Source organism: Crocuta crocuta, unplaced genomic scaffold (assembly GCF_008692635.1).
Source record: "Crocuta crocuta isolate KB4526 unplaced genomic scaffold, BGI_CrCroc_1.0 scaffold647, whole genome shotgun sequence".
NCBI classification, from domain to species: Eukaryota; Metazoa; Chordata; class Mammalia; order Carnivora; family Hyaenidae; genus Crocuta; species Crocuta crocuta.
The window spans coordinates 1,002,846-1,018,340 of record NW_027531286.1 but is presented as its reverse complement, the minus strand read 5'-3'; the positions used below and the strand labels follow the sequence as shown (position 1 = coordinate 1,018,340).

The 15,495-nt window shown below is 60.0% G+C and overlaps 2 protein-coding genes across 2 annotated transcripts in view; both read right to left on the bottom strand.

Annotated features, from left to right (window-relative positions):
• Window positions 1-736: 736 nt before the first annotated feature.
• Window positions 737-7,363, bottom strand: SSH3 (slingshot protein phosphatase 3). Its single transcript, XM_077771449.1, has 12 exons — window positions 7,130-7,363; window positions 6,592-6,629; window positions 5,774-6,005; window positions 4,600-4,718; window positions 4,426-4,497; window positions 4,047-4,112; window positions 3,744-3,932; window positions 3,568-3,661; window positions 3,031-3,159; window positions 2,351-2,460; window positions 1,991-2,264; window positions 737-1,717 (listed from the first exon to the last, which is right to left on the bottom strand). Exons 1-12 carry the CDS (start codon window positions 7,193-7,195, stop codon window positions 1,445-1,447), a joined length of 1,662 nt encoding a protein of 553 aa, XP_077627575.1. The 5' UTR covers window positions 7,196-7,363; the 3' UTR covers window positions 737-1,444.
• Window positions 7,364-8,361: 998 nt separating this feature from the next.
• Window positions 8,362-15,495, bottom strand: part of ANKRD13D (ankyrin repeat domain 13D) — a 13,348-nt gene continuing 6,214 nt past the window's right edge. The window contains exons 9-18 of the mRNA XM_077771448.1: window positions 15,406-15,495; window positions 11,631-11,697; window positions 11,190-11,271; window positions 10,915-10,976; window positions 10,695-10,825; window positions 9,625-9,782; window positions 9,407-9,535; window positions 9,159-9,322; window positions 8,982-9,073; window positions 8,362-8,729 (exon numbers count right to left, since the gene is read on the bottom strand). Coding sequence (XP_077627574.1) covers window positions 8,516-8,729; window positions 8,982-9,073; window positions 9,159-9,322; window positions 9,407-9,535; window positions 9,625-9,782; window positions 10,695-10,825; window positions 10,915-10,976; window positions 11,190-11,271; window positions 11,631-11,697; window positions 15,406-15,495 — 1,189 coding nt within the window. The 3' untranslated portion in view covers window positions 8,362-8,515. The remainder of the gene's footprint in view (window positions 8,730-8,981; window positions 9,074-9,158; window positions 9,323-9,406; window positions 9,536-9,624; window positions 9,783-10,694; window positions 10,826-10,914; window positions 10,977-11,189; window positions 11,272-11,630; window positions 11,698-15,405) is intronic.

Sequence of the window (15,495 nt, the reverse complement as noted above, 5' to 3'; positions counted from 1 at the left end):
AAGGAGGGCGTTGTATACCCAGCCCCACCCCCACCCGAAGTAGTGTGTTTATAGGGCAGAGGATATGGTCTTGGGAAGCGAAGACCGAAGTGACAAAGATAGAACCACGTACTCTTTTTGAACAGTAAAATGGAGCAAAAGGAACCCGGATGCCGAAGGGGAGGGCCCATCGAGGGTCCTTCTTCCTTGGCAGGGATGGACTGGCTTGGAAGATGAGGCTCTCTTGCGTTGTAGCAAGAGGAAGGTTCTTGGGACCCACGGCGTGCTCGAGAACAGTCAGCCAGTGTCCAAAAGGAGCCTTAGCTTCTGGAACAGGCTCGGTCCTGTCCAGATAGGCGTCGGCAGCTCCCACTTCCTCACGGGCAACTCCCTTCAGCTGTCCCAACAGAGCCAAGCACCTGCTGCTCAGTGTAGACTTGTCCCCCACCCCAACCTGCCTGAGGGGCTCGGGGGCAGCTAACATTTACCCAGGCCCCGCCCTAGGAAATGAGGGAGATCACACTGGTCTCCCCTCTTCTCTTCCCCATTTCTCTTCCCGCCCCCCACCCCACCCCTCCAGTCCTCCAAACGGGGCCTCCCCCGTGACACCTGGTGGTCGCGCGGAGGACGCTGGAAGGGCACGGAGGAGGCTGGAAGGGCACGGAGGAGGCTGGAAGGGCACGGAGAGGCCAAACTCCATGCGTAACCAGAGAAGGATCAGACTTACAGGCACACAGCTTTATCATAAAAGTGAAAATAATATGAAAATGTTTTTTTTTTATTTCTAAGTACAAAGCCAGATACTATTAAGACTGTGAAAAACTGACTGGCCAGAGGCCGTGAAGGACAAAAAGAAGACTCTCTTTGGCCTGGTGCCCTGTGACCCAGCGCGCTGCTGTCGGGGGGTGGTGGGGGGCAGGGGGCAACAGCGGAAGACGGGCTGGTTGTGGAGTGTGGGAGGGAGGCCCCACCCGCGGGGCCGGCTCTCTGCTCCTCAGAGCCTCCGGAACTGGGGACTGAGGTTACTCTTGGCCCTTAGGGCCACTGGTTCTCTGGCCTGGCAGGCCCCAGGAATGACGGGGGGCAGGGGTAAGGCACGTGGGAGTGGGTGAGGGAGGGAGCGTGAGCCCCTCTGCACTGGGACGCTCAGTTTTTTATCCCCCGGCTGCAAGTGAATGTTTCAGGCAGCAGTTGAGAAAGAAGCAAGGTGCTCTCGCCCCCAAAGGCACCTTCGGTCTCTCTGTCACATCCCCATTACAGAGAAGATTTTGAGCCCTTGGAAAGGTGGACATGTCTGAGACTTAAGGCTGTAACAGCCGAGGCTGTAGTGACGAGTCTTGGGGCCACTGGGGAGGAGCTAAAAGGCAAGTGGACAGGCTGACAGGAATGAAGGGTGCTCGTCCCAGGAGCTGTGTTCAGGCGCCTCGATCTGTGTCTAGGGGGCCAGGAGCATGTGTGAGCCTGCTCAAGCCTCGCCCTCCTCCCCACTGCCATCCACACTGGCCTGCCTCACCACCTTCCGGAGCCTGGGGGTGGAGGGACAGCCAGCCTCCCCCTGCTCCTGCAAGGCCTGGGTCCGGCTGGCCACCAGGGCGGCGCTGTTGAGGGCAGCCACGGACTGGTGGGACTTCAGGGCAGGCCAAGGCCCCCTGCGACCCTGCCCGCCTCCCTTGGCCTTGGAGGGCTGAGGAAGGGGCTCCGGAGGGTCTTCTTCTGAAGACTCGTTTGAAGAAAACACCTGGAAGGGGCAGAGTGGAAGAAGAATCACTGAGAAGTCTTTCCGGGGCAGAGGTCTTGAGCACAAAGCCTGGAAAGGGGTGGGTGTGGAATGTTATGTGACTGCAGTCTCCGTGGCTGCTTTGCGGGGACAAAAGTGAGCCGCCCAGGGAATGGTCCCCATGGGAAGTCGGGCACCCCTCCTGGTCTCTCTCCTTCCTCCCGCCATCACCCCCTCCTACTTCGGTCCCCTAATGCGCCTTGGCCTGGGCTCCTTCCCTAGCTCCAGCCTCACCTCTGGCAGGTCACTGGCCCCTGAAGTGCTTTCCGGCTCCGAGGAAGGTTCCAGGAGGCTGATGGACCTCATGACCCCTCGGAGGTTGATACGGGGCCGCGGGCCAGGCTCTTCTTTCAGGCCTGACTGGCTCCCCTCCAAGCCCAGAGCCTTTGCCTCCCCATTGCCCCCTGGTTCGGGCGGAAGGGGCGGGAATGGTGCAGACACTTCGGGGGCGAGGGGCTCCTCTGGGGAACCCCTACCGGCTTTCTGCTCCCAGACATGGCTCTGCCGGCTGGGAAGAGGTGGCCTCGAGTCAGCGCTGAGTGGCCCAGCAGCCACGCCCAGCGTCCCTCCTCCCGCACCCCCCCCTCCCCGCACCTGGCCGTCAGGATGCCCTGGTAGGTCTGCAGCTGGCGCAGGAANGCCCTGGCGGGCTGGAGTCTCGCCCTCCGGTCCGGGTGGCTGCAGGGCTGACTGAAGCACTGAACCTATTACTCTCAGAAGTCAACCGGAGGGTAGCTTAGCTCAAAGCTGAGACCATGTGGATCTGCAGCAGCTGGGTGACGGGGGCCACCGTCGGTCTCCCGGAAGCCCACGGGGGACAAATGGCAGGAACGTATGAGAGCAGGCAGCCCGGCCCCCTGCACGTCTCCCCTGAGACAGGGTCAGGCGGAGAGGGGCCCTTCAGCCTGGGAAAGGCCCTCAGGGCGCCCGCTGCCCCTCTTCCCTGCATGGCTGAGGCTCTCTGCGTGGGGCTTGTGGGGAGGGAGCGGCCCCAGGAGCCGCCAGCAGGCCCCTCTCTCCCGATGCCAAGACCTTGCAGGGGTGGGGGGGTCGGAAGCAGAGCTAGCCACTGCTCAGGGTGGCCTGGGGGGTTCTGGCCAGGTTGCTCCTTGGGGTGAGGCCAAGGGAAAGGGGAATCAGAGGGTGGGTGGTCCTGAGGCGCCCAGAGCCTTACCTGTTTCTCTGTAGCTCCTCTANGAGGATCAGAAATATCACCATCCGTCTCCCCCCTGCTGCACTGCCACCGTCCCACCTGCCCTCCCCCTGCCGCTCACCAGGTAGAGGTGGGGGAAGATGCGGGAGGCACGGTCTTGCTGGGCCATGAGTAGCAGCATCTGGTTGTCAATGAAGTCGCGGTACTGTTGGAGAGGACGGCCCAGGCGCAGCTCCAGGGCCTGGCGGATCTGCAGGCAGGGCCAAAGGGGAGGAGGGGGTGGGGGGGAGTGTCTTGCAAGCGTCCTGATGCCCCCCCCTTCCCTCTGGGGCCTCAGAGGACAGTACCTGTCCCATCTAGACAGAGGAGTTGAATGAAGCGAGGCGAGGGGGACGGGCTCAGGACTGGAGGAAAGCTCGGCCCCAGTGGGAGGATCTCCCCACCGCACCCCTGCCCTGGCCCGGGGCCCAGCTGCCTCCTGGCCCCTGCTCCTTCTCAGGACCAGCCCACCTCTTTGGGTTTTTTAGCTTTATTTATTTATTTATTTTTTAAGTAAGCTCTACGCCCAACGTGGGGCTTAAACTCATGACCCCTGTATCAAGAGTCGCATGCCCTACCGACTGGGCCAGACAGGCGCCCCGCCCCAGCCCCAGCCCACCTCTTTGGAAGTGACGCTCTCCAGGTCACTGGTGTCCAGCACCTCCCACAGCTCGGCCCTGATCGCCTGCTCCATCTGCTCCTGTTCTGAGGGCCTGGGAGCCAAGCCCGTCAGTCGGGGGACCACTCCCGGCTCCGCCATGGCTCCCTCCCCTTTCCTCCCCTCCCCGCACTGACCGGGCAGTCTCGGTGCTGGGAGGCCGCAGAGACTCCAGGTCGGCCATGGCCGTCCACTCGTTGAGGCAACTCTGGTCCGAGCTCAGCCTGTCCTGGTAGTGTCCGGCCCAGGTAAGGGCGCTGCCCCCGGGCACGAGACCGCTGCCAAGAGCCGCCTCACAGGCCTGGTGCAGCACCTGGAGTGTGGCCCTAGGACAGAGGCGAGGCCGGGTCACGCCGTCCTCCCTGCCGCCCCTCCCCAGACCCTGCCACCAGCTCTGAGAAGAGGAGGCTGGCCCGAGACTGGGCCGCCCGAACCCTTACCACATGGTCTGGATGGAGATCGGCTTGAAGATTCGGCTCTGCCCGCCAGACGTCACACTGAAGCCCCTGAGGGAGACCGGGTGGCGGTAGAACCCAACTCCAGGCTCTGGGACAGAGCCCCTGAGAGGCCGGTCCTCAGAATACGTACACATCATTTGGGCTTCAAAACGAGCCCCATTTGCCACATATGGGGTGCGGGGCTGAGGCCTAGAGAAGTTAGGTGACTTGCCTAGGATCACACAGCAAATCTGAGGTAGAGCTGAGTCGGCCCAGGCCCCAGATACCCAGCCTGGATTTCTTCCACTGCTCCCCACTGCACAGTCACCACCCCGCTGAGCGCCCTCTCCCCATTCTCCTCCCTCCAGTTACCATCGCTTACCCGTCTCCGTCCAGGTACACCTGGGTGTCACTCCACAGGGGCAAGACCAGGCCCAGGGTGCAGCTCGGGGAGCTGGCAGGGGACAGAAGAAAAGCCATTGTTCCCCAGCATCTCACTTCCTTGCCCCCCTCCCTTCCTCCCCCTGCCCCCCTCCCTTCCTCCCCCTGCTCACACCTGCTGTCGGGGAAGTCCACTCCCAGGAGGACTGTCTCCTCCTGGCTCTGATGTTCTCTTGTGGAAACTACCAGCAGGTAGCGGAGCCGAGGGGGCCGCGCTGCCTCCAGCTGGGCTGCCTGGGGAAGATGCGGGGGGAGCCCAGGGTCACAAGAAGACCCTGCAACCCCCCCCCCCACCTGACACACACCTGGGCCTAGAACAGACCCGCTTGCTCAGTGCCCTTCCTCCTCTTCCCAGATCCCAGACCGGTGGTTACAACCCAGTGGCTGCCAACTTTTGGATTTCGTGGTCCAACAAAATGTTTAAGAAGGTTTTTCTCTTTTCTTTTTTTAAATGTTTATTTATTTTTGAGACAAAGAGGGACAGAGCTTGAGGTGGGGAGGGGCAGAGAGAGAGGGAGACACAGAATCCGAAGCAGGCTCCGGGCTCTGGGCCGTCAGCGCAGGGCCTGACGCGGACATCGAACCCCCGAACCAAACCAGATCATGATCTGAGCTGAAGTCGGCTGCTTAAGCAACTGAGCCACCCAGGCGCCCCTAAGAAGATTTTTCTTGAAGGGGGTATGTGTGGAAGAAAGGGGAGAATGGGCCTGGCACACGTTGCCCATTTTCAATTTCTGCCCAGGAAAGAGGCTTAAAACAACCATCACTGCCTTTGCTACTTGCCCTTACCAGCACTTGATTCAAGAAAGGTTTCTCATCAAAGAAATGCAATCTCACAACAAAGGACAGTGCTGCTTTAGGAAAGGCTGCCCGCAGTTTGTTTTTCCCATCTTGCCCGCAGACAGATGTCCCGCAGGCATCTGGGAACTGGTCCTGGGCTCCCACCTGGGCCCCTCCAGGCCTGGTGCCCCTCCAGCTCCGCAGGCTCCTGAGGGCCAAGGGGCCTGAGGTATGAGCACAGCTCGTGGGGTCAGGAAGGTCTTGTGCTGGTCGCACAGAACCCCAATTCCCCGCTTGAAGACATGACTGCGCCCTGTTAAAACAACTAGCTGAAACGGGAGGCTCATCAGGGTCTGGGGAATCCGTATTACAGGCCCTCATACCACTGCTCCCCAGCAGACACAGGCTGGCTCCCTTCCACCCTCGCCTGCCCCCCTGCCCGCCCGCCCCCTCCACCGACTCAAGGGCTGGCTCTCTCTGCCTCTCCCAGGGCTCTGGAGGCCCCTCACCAGGCGGATGTCGTCCTGGGGCCTCAGCAGCTCCACCATGAGGTGCAGGTGCTGACTCTGCTCCTGCTTCCGGGGACTCTGGGGCCCCTGTCCATCATCTGTCTGGTCCCCGTGGGGCTGTTCTTCACCTGGGGGGCCCTCCACTGCCTCGGGGCCAGCGTCGGTTGCTTCTCCATTGTCCTCTTCGTCCTGCAGCCCCAGGACAGCCCCACGGAGCACTGCAAAGCTCTGCCTGGCGGGGCAGCAGGGAAACCATTTTACGCCCCGTCATACCCCTCGGGACAGGTGGGCATCAATCACCCACTAGGCTTGTTAGAACAGGTGTTGGGCCTCATTCCGGGAGTCAATAGGTCTGGGGTGGGGGCCTGAGAATGCGCATTTCTAACCAGTTCCTAAGTGCCCAGGCCACCACATTTGGGGAACTACTCCCTTAGAGGCTCTCAAGCCCCCCACCCACTTGTTTAAGGGTGGGGGGCAAGGATTGCTCCCTTTCCCTTCCCGCCTGCCTATCTCAGGAGATGCTGTAAACTATGGGGACCCAGGAGTACTCGGGCTCTGTTCTCCATTCTCGCCCTTTGGCTTGTGACTACTGGCCTGAGCCAGGGTCTGGAAGAGTGGCGGGGGAGTCCCACTGACCCGGAGGAAGGTAAAAGCAGAGGCGGCCAGGTCAGCGCTGCAAGCCCACTGTGCCCACCAGCCGTGCCCACTGGCAACATGGCCCGCATATGCAGTGGGTGGTCTGGCGTGAGCCCCCCAGGACGGCAGTGGCCAGCCCTGGTGGCTGGAAGTAGTTGTCTCTGTTGGGGAGAGGTGCTCACCTTCGCTGGAGCCGGCTTCTCCGCTTGGATGCCTGGTCCTGCTGGGAAAGCAGCCCCCAGGGCAGGGTGAGGTGGGGGGTGGCTATCAAGGCTGCTGGGGTGGGGTGTGGGGATGGGATCGCCCCCCCCTTTCCCCAACTGGGGACTGGACTGGAACCAGGAAAGGTGTCAGATCCCTTCCCACCCTAGTCCACTCCCCATCCGGAGGCACCGGGGGAGCCTGGGCCCAGGTCCAGGTAGGGCAGCTGGGGTGTGAGTGGGTGGGGGTGCTGGAGGTGTCCAAGGGGTTGGCCCAGATCTGGGCCTGGAAGAGGGCAGGGCCTCTGCAGGCTGGGCTGGTGCTCGGGGCTCCAGATCTTGCCCTGGTCTAAGCTCCTGGGAGCCTCCAGACCCCCTCCCAATCCCTTCCAGCGAGACCCTTGGGTCCCCTCCCCACACCCCCTGCCTCAAGGGGAGGCTGGCAGTGGGCAGGACGCACTCCCCCGGGCCCAGCTGGCAGCCAACTGCGTGGGCCGGAGCTCGGCAAAGCCAGACTTACCGAGGGCCCCACAGGCGTGGAGTGGCCGCTGGCCGGGGGGGAGCGGCTCACCGTGACCAGGGCCATGGGGCCAGGCCGGGGACACCTAGGCAGGTCCGGTCCGGTGCCCTCCCACAGCCCCACGGACAGTCCCTGCCCCGCAGGACCAGGAAGGAGAGACGGGAGCCACCAGGGCCTGGCACCTCCTCGGGGGCGGCCCTTAAAGGGCCAGATACGCGTCCAGCCCTCGTCCAACCCGGCTCTGCGGAGCCAGCACCGAGCAGCCGCCGCCCCTCCCTTCGCGTCTCCTCGGTTCGGCCGCCTCGCCCCCGCCCCCTGAACACGTTGGGGGCGGGCCCGGGGCGGGGCGCAGGTGCGGAGCGCGGCGACTCGGAGGGAAGTGGCCCGAGGTTCGGCAACTTGCGGTCTTCGTTCCGGGGTTCCGGGGTTCGGTCCCTCCTCCCGGGAGGTGCCCCTGCCCCTGCCCTCCTGGCTCCGCCCACTGAGGTCACCTGAGATCTGCTTTGGGCTTCAGCCGTTCGGTTACCTAGAAGAGAGGGGACCTAGGGAGGCAGGGCTGGAGACACAGGTCTTGGAGAGGATCAGACAGAGTAGGTCTTAATTTGGGGGGCACCCCAGGATGACTTCTTCTTGCTGACTGGCCCTCACGTTCCACTCTCTGCAGATTATTCCTGGGAAACATGTAGAGCTTCAGCGGGAGTTCACGGCGGTCCTCGCGGCCACCTTGGCGGTGAGCAGGGCAGAGCGGGGCAGGCTCCCGCTGCAGCACCGGGAAGTGACTTGTCCAAAGTCGCTGGGATAGAACGTGCTCTGATAGAACCGGCAGGAACCCAGGCCTGGGGTGCAGGCGGCTCCTCCCAGCTGGCTGACAGCAGTCTGGAGGCCCAGCCTTTCCCCTCCTTGACAGGAGCAAGGGCGGATTCTGGGAAAGCCCAGTAAGTGGCAGGAGGAGCCTGGGTCCCCAGTAGCCGGGACGAGACTGCAGGGACTGGACGTTTATGAGGCACCTACTCTGTGAGGGTCTTGACTATGTTGGTTTGTTCACGTCACCCAACAGCCCCGGGGGGCTGGGAGGTGGTCTCATTTTACAGCTGAAGAAACTGAGGCTCAGAGAAGCTAAGGGGGCCATAGCCGGGATTCAGACGCAGATCTGAGGCCGCTGCCCGGAGTCTCCCCTCAAGGCTGCCTCCCCCACCATGTCTCCCCATCGAGCAGAACAAGCCTGCTGCTGAAAGTCTCTTTATTTCCACCTGGGTCTCCAATGCAAGACCATCCCCAGGGCTCCAGGCCCCCAGCTCAGCAGCAGAGAGTTTATAAATAAATAAATTACAAAAGCAGGTGGAGGAGCAGACCAGACAACCCTCCCAGGGGCTGGGTGCTCGGTGCTCAGTGCTCCGTGAGCGAGAGCCGCAGGACCCTCTGAAAGTCTTCCTCTTCCTGCTGCCCCCGCCGCTCCCGCTCCTCCTGCTCCCTTGAAGACAGCTCCAGGGCCAGGCGAAGCTGCTCCTCAAAGCTTGGGGGGGCCGGGCCCGGGGGTGTCCTGTGAGGGGACTCTGGGCTGCTGGGCTCTGTGGACATCCGCAGGCTTTCTTGGAGGGCCCTGCCAGGCAAGGCGTGAGAGGGGAGAACAGACCAGTGAGCGCTAAGGCTGGGCCAGAAGGCCAGGGGTGGGGACAGAGCCATGGAGGGCGAGCATGAGGCCAAGGTGGCTGGGACCTGGGGGACGGGGGGGGGGGGCCTCGGAGAGGGCGTGGGGTCCTGGGACCAGCCACCTCCCCACTGCCCACGGCCGCCAGCCAAGGACCCGCCGGCTGGCAGGCTCTCCGGGGCAGGGCATCCTAGCGGGCCTCACCGCTCCAGCTGCAGCTGCTCCTCGTAAGCGGTGGCCTGGGGAGGAGGGTGGGCACCGGGCCGGGTGTTGGTCAGGGCTTCCCAGACGGTTACCTGCAGCAGACGGAGGCTGGAGCTGCCACCTCTGGCGCCCCTGCAGCCGCCCCAGGCCTGGCCCCTGCCCGTGCCCGTGCCCCACCTGCTCCGCCTCCGCGCCTGCCTCCAGCAGGCTCTGCCGGATGGCAAACTGCAGCAGGTCATCATCCTCGTCGTGAAGGGGCTCATTGCGCTCCGTGCCCAGCACGCTGTACCCCTCGGGCACCTCAAACACGGCGGGGTCCACTTCACAAGGGAAAGGGCTCCCTGCACGGCAGAAGGGCAGCACTCAGCCCCAGGGCTCAGAGACCAGCGAGCAGCAGCCCCTCCACCCCCCGCCCCCGGCGGTACCTGAAGCTGTGACGGCAGAGCCAGAGCCAGAGCCGGGGGCCGGCACCCACACCGAGCTCAGGGGCTCGTCACAGCCGCACAGGTTGCTGAAGGTGATGCGGGCATTGAGCACGTGGAAAAGGGGGATCTCTGTGAGGAGACAGCGGAGCCTGAGCCAGAGGCCGGCCCCACCCCCAGGAGCTGCCCCAGACCCTTGGCTGCCCCAGACCACCCCTCACCAATCTTGACCGGGAAGCCGGGGGGGAGGCGTAGGGTGATGAAGTCACGCAGCTTGGCAAAGTGCGCGTTGCTGATTGCCATCAGGTCAATGATGGGCGTCACCTGGTCACCCAGGGACAGTGGGTGCTCCTCGCTCAGCCACAGTGTTGCCTTGAACCTGCACAGGACGTGAGTCAAGGAACTCCTGGTGGCGCCTCTGCTAAGACCCACCCACTCCGGACACCTGCCTTGACTCACGCCCTCGGCCAGGCCTGAGGTGCCCCCTCGTCTGCTCAGCTGCCCCCGCCTGCCGCCCCCAGGAGCTTCCGTCCTTTGGTCCCACCGCCCGGGCTGCCCCCAGACCCTGGGCCCAGGCTGGGCCCTGTGGCAGCTCGAGCCAGCTCAACTCCTCTGGATGAAGAGGGCAGGGCTGGGGCTGCTGGCTTCAGTCATGGCCTCGCCCACAGCCAGGTCCTCCTCCCCAGCCCACAGCGGGCCAGCGCCTCACACTCTGCCATACTTTTGGGTCCAGAAAAGCCCCGAGGTCAGGACGACCAGGGCTCGAACCTCCACTCCAGCACTCAGGGGCTAGGTGTGCCTGTGGTTCCTAGGGCAGTGCTGGGCTCGTGAGTTCTATGTCACGGCTCATGAGATCCTCCTAGCACCCTTGTGAGCAGGCGGCTAAGAGTGAGTGGTATTTTACTGAGGAAGAGAACAGACTCTCCGAGGGGAAGACATTTCCTGGGGCCCCAAAGCCAAAGGCCAGAAGCTGGCCTCCGGTAGGTGCTCATTCAATTGAATAGAAAACCATAAATGGGTTGGTGCTGCTCATTCGTTCATTCGTTCGTTCGTTCATTCCTTCCTTCCTTCCTTCCTTCCTTCATTCCCCAAAGAAGAGAGTGACCAATCCTCTGGTCCAAGCCCCCTGCCAACAACCAGGGACAAAACAGACCTGGCTCCTGTCCCCAAGAAGGAGAGTCTAGGAGGAAGCCGGTGGGCCCCAGGTGTGACAGGAGCCTACAAGGGGCTCGGAGGACCAGGCGCATCCCTGTCCCTGAGGGAAGTCCCCAAGCCAGCCCCAAGGCCTCACCTCTGAACTTTGCTGGACATCTCAATGGGGCGGCCGATGTTCCTAGACTCCAGGCTGAAGTTGGGGTCGAAGTATTCACTGGGGGAGATGGCTGTGGGGTTGGTGGGGCTGGCGGCCTGCTGCACAGGAGTCTGGGAGGGCCCCAGGACCGGGCTCAGTGCTCGGGAGGGTGGCTGCCCGGCCCTGCCCTGCGGCCCCCCGCCCCCTGGGCCTGGCTCACCCCGCTGTGAGAGGAGTGCTGTTGGGCCATGCCGAGGAAGGACTGGAACGGGGTCTTCCCGCCTGAGGAGAAGGGGTAGGAGCCCGTGAGGAGACCCTGGGCCACTGCGCCCAGACGGCCCCCACCCCCATCCACCCCAGGAGCCTCCTGGAGGCGGGGGACCCGAGCCCACGGGAACGGGGAGGCCTCCCAGCTTGTGCCCGGGGCTGAGGCCCAGAGCACGGTGACCCGGCGTGGGGTGTGACTGGGCCGCAGGCAGGCGCACCTGGGTTTACCTTTGCTCCTCGACTTGTCCTGGTCAGAGAGGTGCTCCGTGCGAGTGCGTGTCACCAGCTCCACATTGGTGGCACTGTATACCTGGGGAGCAGGGGGGACACGGGGGGAGCTGAGGGCTCAGAGCCTGTTGCCCACATTCAGCCTCACCAGTACAGGACCCAAGCCCTCCTCTCCGCGGGGACAGACAGGACCTCGCCCCCCACAGTGGAGGAGGCGGCAGGGTCTGAGCCACGGGGACTCAGCAATGAGGGGAAGACGCGCCTCATTTCCACTTGGAAACCTGGGTGGGGGCCGGGGCCGGGGCGATCCCTACGTGCTCGGCAGGGCCCGGGCAGTCGGGCCCCACTCAGTTCCCGTGGCCGCACGGGGCTTCCGGAGTCCATGGGCTACTCTGTCCCTCTTCCGCGTGTTGGGGGGGCCCCACCACTAGCCCCGCCTGCCTTGGCCTCGTAGCCGCTAACGGTTTCCATCTTCTCAGACCGCCAGCCCCAGATACCACATTTGTTCCTGAAACAGACCAAACAGGAGCTCATGAGGACCCGTGCCCCTCAACCGTAGCCGGAGCCTTCCCTTCCGGAGACCCCTTCCAATTAGCCTTCCCACTGCGCAACACGCAAGGGCCTTGAAGGGGCTGGACGGCTGGGGACCACCACACAAGGACTGGGGACTAAAGAGTACTGAGGGATTATCGTTCATCCTGTTACGTGGGATAATGGTGTTGGGGCTTGTTTTGAAAAACATCCTTCTTTGTTAGAGTCATGCACAGAGGCATTCACTGTTAAAACGATAGGACATCTGGGATGTGCCTTAAAATAATCTGGGGTAGGGGCGCCTGGGTGGCTCAGTCGGGGAAGCGTCCGACTTTGGCTCAGGCCACGATCTCATGGTTCACATGTTCGAGCCCCGCATCAGGCTCTGAACTGACATCTCAGAACCTGAAGCCTAGTTTGGATTCTATGCCTCCCTTTCTCACTCTGTCCTTCCCTCCCTCTCTCTCTCTCTCTCAAAAATAAATAAATAAACATAAAAATAAAATAAAAGGAATAAAAGGGGTAAAAAGGGAAAAAGCAAGGAAGGCTAGAAAGATAGGCAGAACGTTGGTACGTGTGGAAGCAGGGTGCTGAGGACTTTCTAACTATTTTCTCTCCTTTCATACATACGTGTTTGAAACTTGCCACAATAAAAAATGAAAAATAAAAGGACAACAACAATAATGGCAAGCGATCAGCAGCCTGCTTTCAATAATGGACAGGACAAGCAGACAAAAGATCAACAAGGACACAGAAGACTTGAACAACCCTACAAACCAGACTTAACAGATTTCCCTAGAGCACCCCACCCAACCACAACAGAACACGCATTCTTCTCAGGTGCACGTGGAACATTCTTCAGGATGCATCATACGCAAGGCCATAAAAGAAACCTCAATAACACTGCAAGGAGAGAAATCCTACAGACTATGTTCTCCAACCACAAGGGAATGAAGTAAGAAATCGATAACTGGGTAAAGATTTGGGGAACTCACAGATGTGTGGAAAGTAAACAGCACACTAAAGGATCAATGAATAGAGTGAAAGAGACGTCAGAAAATGCTTTGAGGTAAATGGAAGGAAAGATACGATCCATCAAAATTTATGGGACACAGCTAAAGCAGTGGTTCTAGGGAAATTTACAGCTGTGAACGACAAGAAAAAATTAAAAGACCTAAGTGAGTGGGAAATGATCACATGCCCTTGGTAGGGGACGCCTAACATCGTTAAGATGGTGGTACTCCCCAAGTGAGTTACAGATTCAGCGCAAAGCCCATCAGAATCCCACCTGGCTTCTTTGTAGAAATTGACAGACTGGATCTGGAATTCATGTGAAATTGCGAGGGACCCAGAACATCCAAAACAATCCTAAGAAAGAAGAACAGTCAAAAGACACACCCTTTCCAATTTCAAAACTTACTACAAGGCAGCACTGAATTAAGACAGCGTGGCGCCAGCACAAGGACCGACGGAAATCAACGGAATAGAATCAAGAGTCAACTGATTTTCCACCAGCGTGCCAAGACCATTCAATGGGGAAAGAATGCACGGTGCTGGGCAAGTGGATCGTCACCTCTAAAAGAACAAGGTCGGACCCTTACCTCCCACAAATATGAATTCAAAATGGATCAGAAGGTAAGAGCTAAAAAGCATAAAACTTTAAGAAGAAAACATGGGGGGGGGAATCTTTGTGACTTTGGATTTGACGAAATATTGGTAGATGTGATGCCAGAAGTGCAGGTGACAAAAGAAACAACAGATGCACTGGATTTCGTGAAAGTTAAAAACATGTGCTTTCAAAGGACACCGTCAAGACAGTGAAAAGTCAACCCCACAAGACGGGAGAAAATATTTGCGAATCAGGTCCCTGATAAGGGGTGTACCTCTAGAGTATGTGAAGAACTCTCGCAACTCAATGATAAAAAGATAACCCAATTGTTGGGGCTCCTGGGTGGCTCAGCTGGTTAAGCGTCCAACTCTTGATTTTAGCTCAGGTCACGATCTCATGGTTTGTGAGTTCAAGCCCTGCGTTGGGTTGGGCTCTGTGCTGTCAGCGCAGAGATTCTTTCTCTCTCTTGGGATTCTTTCTCTCTCTTCCTCTCTCTCTACCCTTCTTGGGCTCGCGCTCTTTCTCTCTCAAGATAAATAACCCAATTGTTTGAATGCGCAAAGGATCTGAGTAGGCACTTCTCCAAAGAAGACATACAGATGGCCAATAAGCACATGAAAAGGTGCTCGGTATCACTACTCACTAAGGAAATGCAAATCAAAGCCACGATGAGATACCACGGCTCACATCATGAGCCATGATGGTTATAATCCAAAAAGAAATAAACGACCACCGAGTGTTGATGAGGACGTGAAGAAGCTGGAACCCTCATTCATGGCTGGGGGGCCGGGTGTAAAATGCTGCAGCCCCCTCGGTAAACGGTCTGGCAGTTCTTCAAACAGTTAAACATCCAGTTACCACGTGAGCCCGCAACTCTACTCCCAGGGGATCCACCGGAGAGAAACGAAAACTTATGTCCACACAAAAACTCAGATACTGATGTTCCCAGAAGCGTTATTCGTAACGGGCAGAAGACGGAAGCAATCCTACTGTCCGTCAGGAGATGAGTCTATGAACGAAATGTGGCAGAGCCATACGACGGGCAGCCGTGGAAGGAACGAAGTGGTCACGTGCTACCAACTGGACGGACTGGGAAAGCAGCTGCTCAATGAGACAAGTCACAAGGGACCCCCTCGTGTAGGATTCCATGCACGTGCACGTCCAGGATGAGGCACTCTGTAGAGACGGTCAGTCAGGGGCTGCCTGGGGCTGGGGCAGGGGGGTCAGGGCACTGGAGTCGGGAGCCAAAGGATTTCTTTTTGGGGATGAGGACAATGTTCTAAAACCAACTGTGGGGAGAGCTGCCTATCTGTGAACCTGCTAAAAACCGGGAACCGTACCCTTCACAGGTGAGCTGCATGGTGTATGAAGTTATATTCCAATTAAGCTGTCGGTTTGTTTGTTTTGTAAGGTGGCTCAGAAGCCTGTTCCTGGAACTGGGACGTATGTTGTCNGTAGAGACGGTCAGTCAGGGGCTGCCTGGGGCTGGGGCAGGGGGGTCAGGGCACTGGAGTCGGGAGCCAAAGGATTTCTTTTTGGGGATGAGGACAATGTTCTAAAACCAACTGTGGGGAGAGCTGCCTATCTGTGAACCTGCTAAAAACCGGAACCGTACCCTTCACAGGTGAGCTGCATGGTGTATGAAGTTATATTCCAATTAAGCTGTCGGTTTGTTTGTTTTGTAAGGTGGCTCAGAAGCCTGTTCCTGGAACTGGGACGTATGTTGTCAGACAGAACAGCCGGGCCAGTAGGGTCAGATTCCTCGGCCACCACCCACAAAGGACTCTGGCCCAGAAACGGCCATACCGTGGAGAAACCAGCACGGGGGCAAACAGCCACCCTGACCCACAGCCTAAATCCTTGCTGTTGTGGGAAAACACGTGAGGCCAGAAGTCAAGGCACTGGGGGCCCCTGACCTCGCCTCCCGAGGTTGCCAGAGGGGATCCGAGTGAGCTGCTAGGCCCGCAGTGACCCCCGCCCCCGTCCGAGCAGCCTCGGTGAGCGGCCCAGCCTCCCAGAGGCCCGAACCAGGGGCCTGGAGGGCACCACCCACAGCGTGGCCGGGCCCCAACTGACCTCTCGAAGGCCACATTTCGAGTGTCCAGGTGGGTGGAGACGATAGGCGAGGTGAGACGGCTGGCCACGTGCTCTTCGCTGGGCCGCATG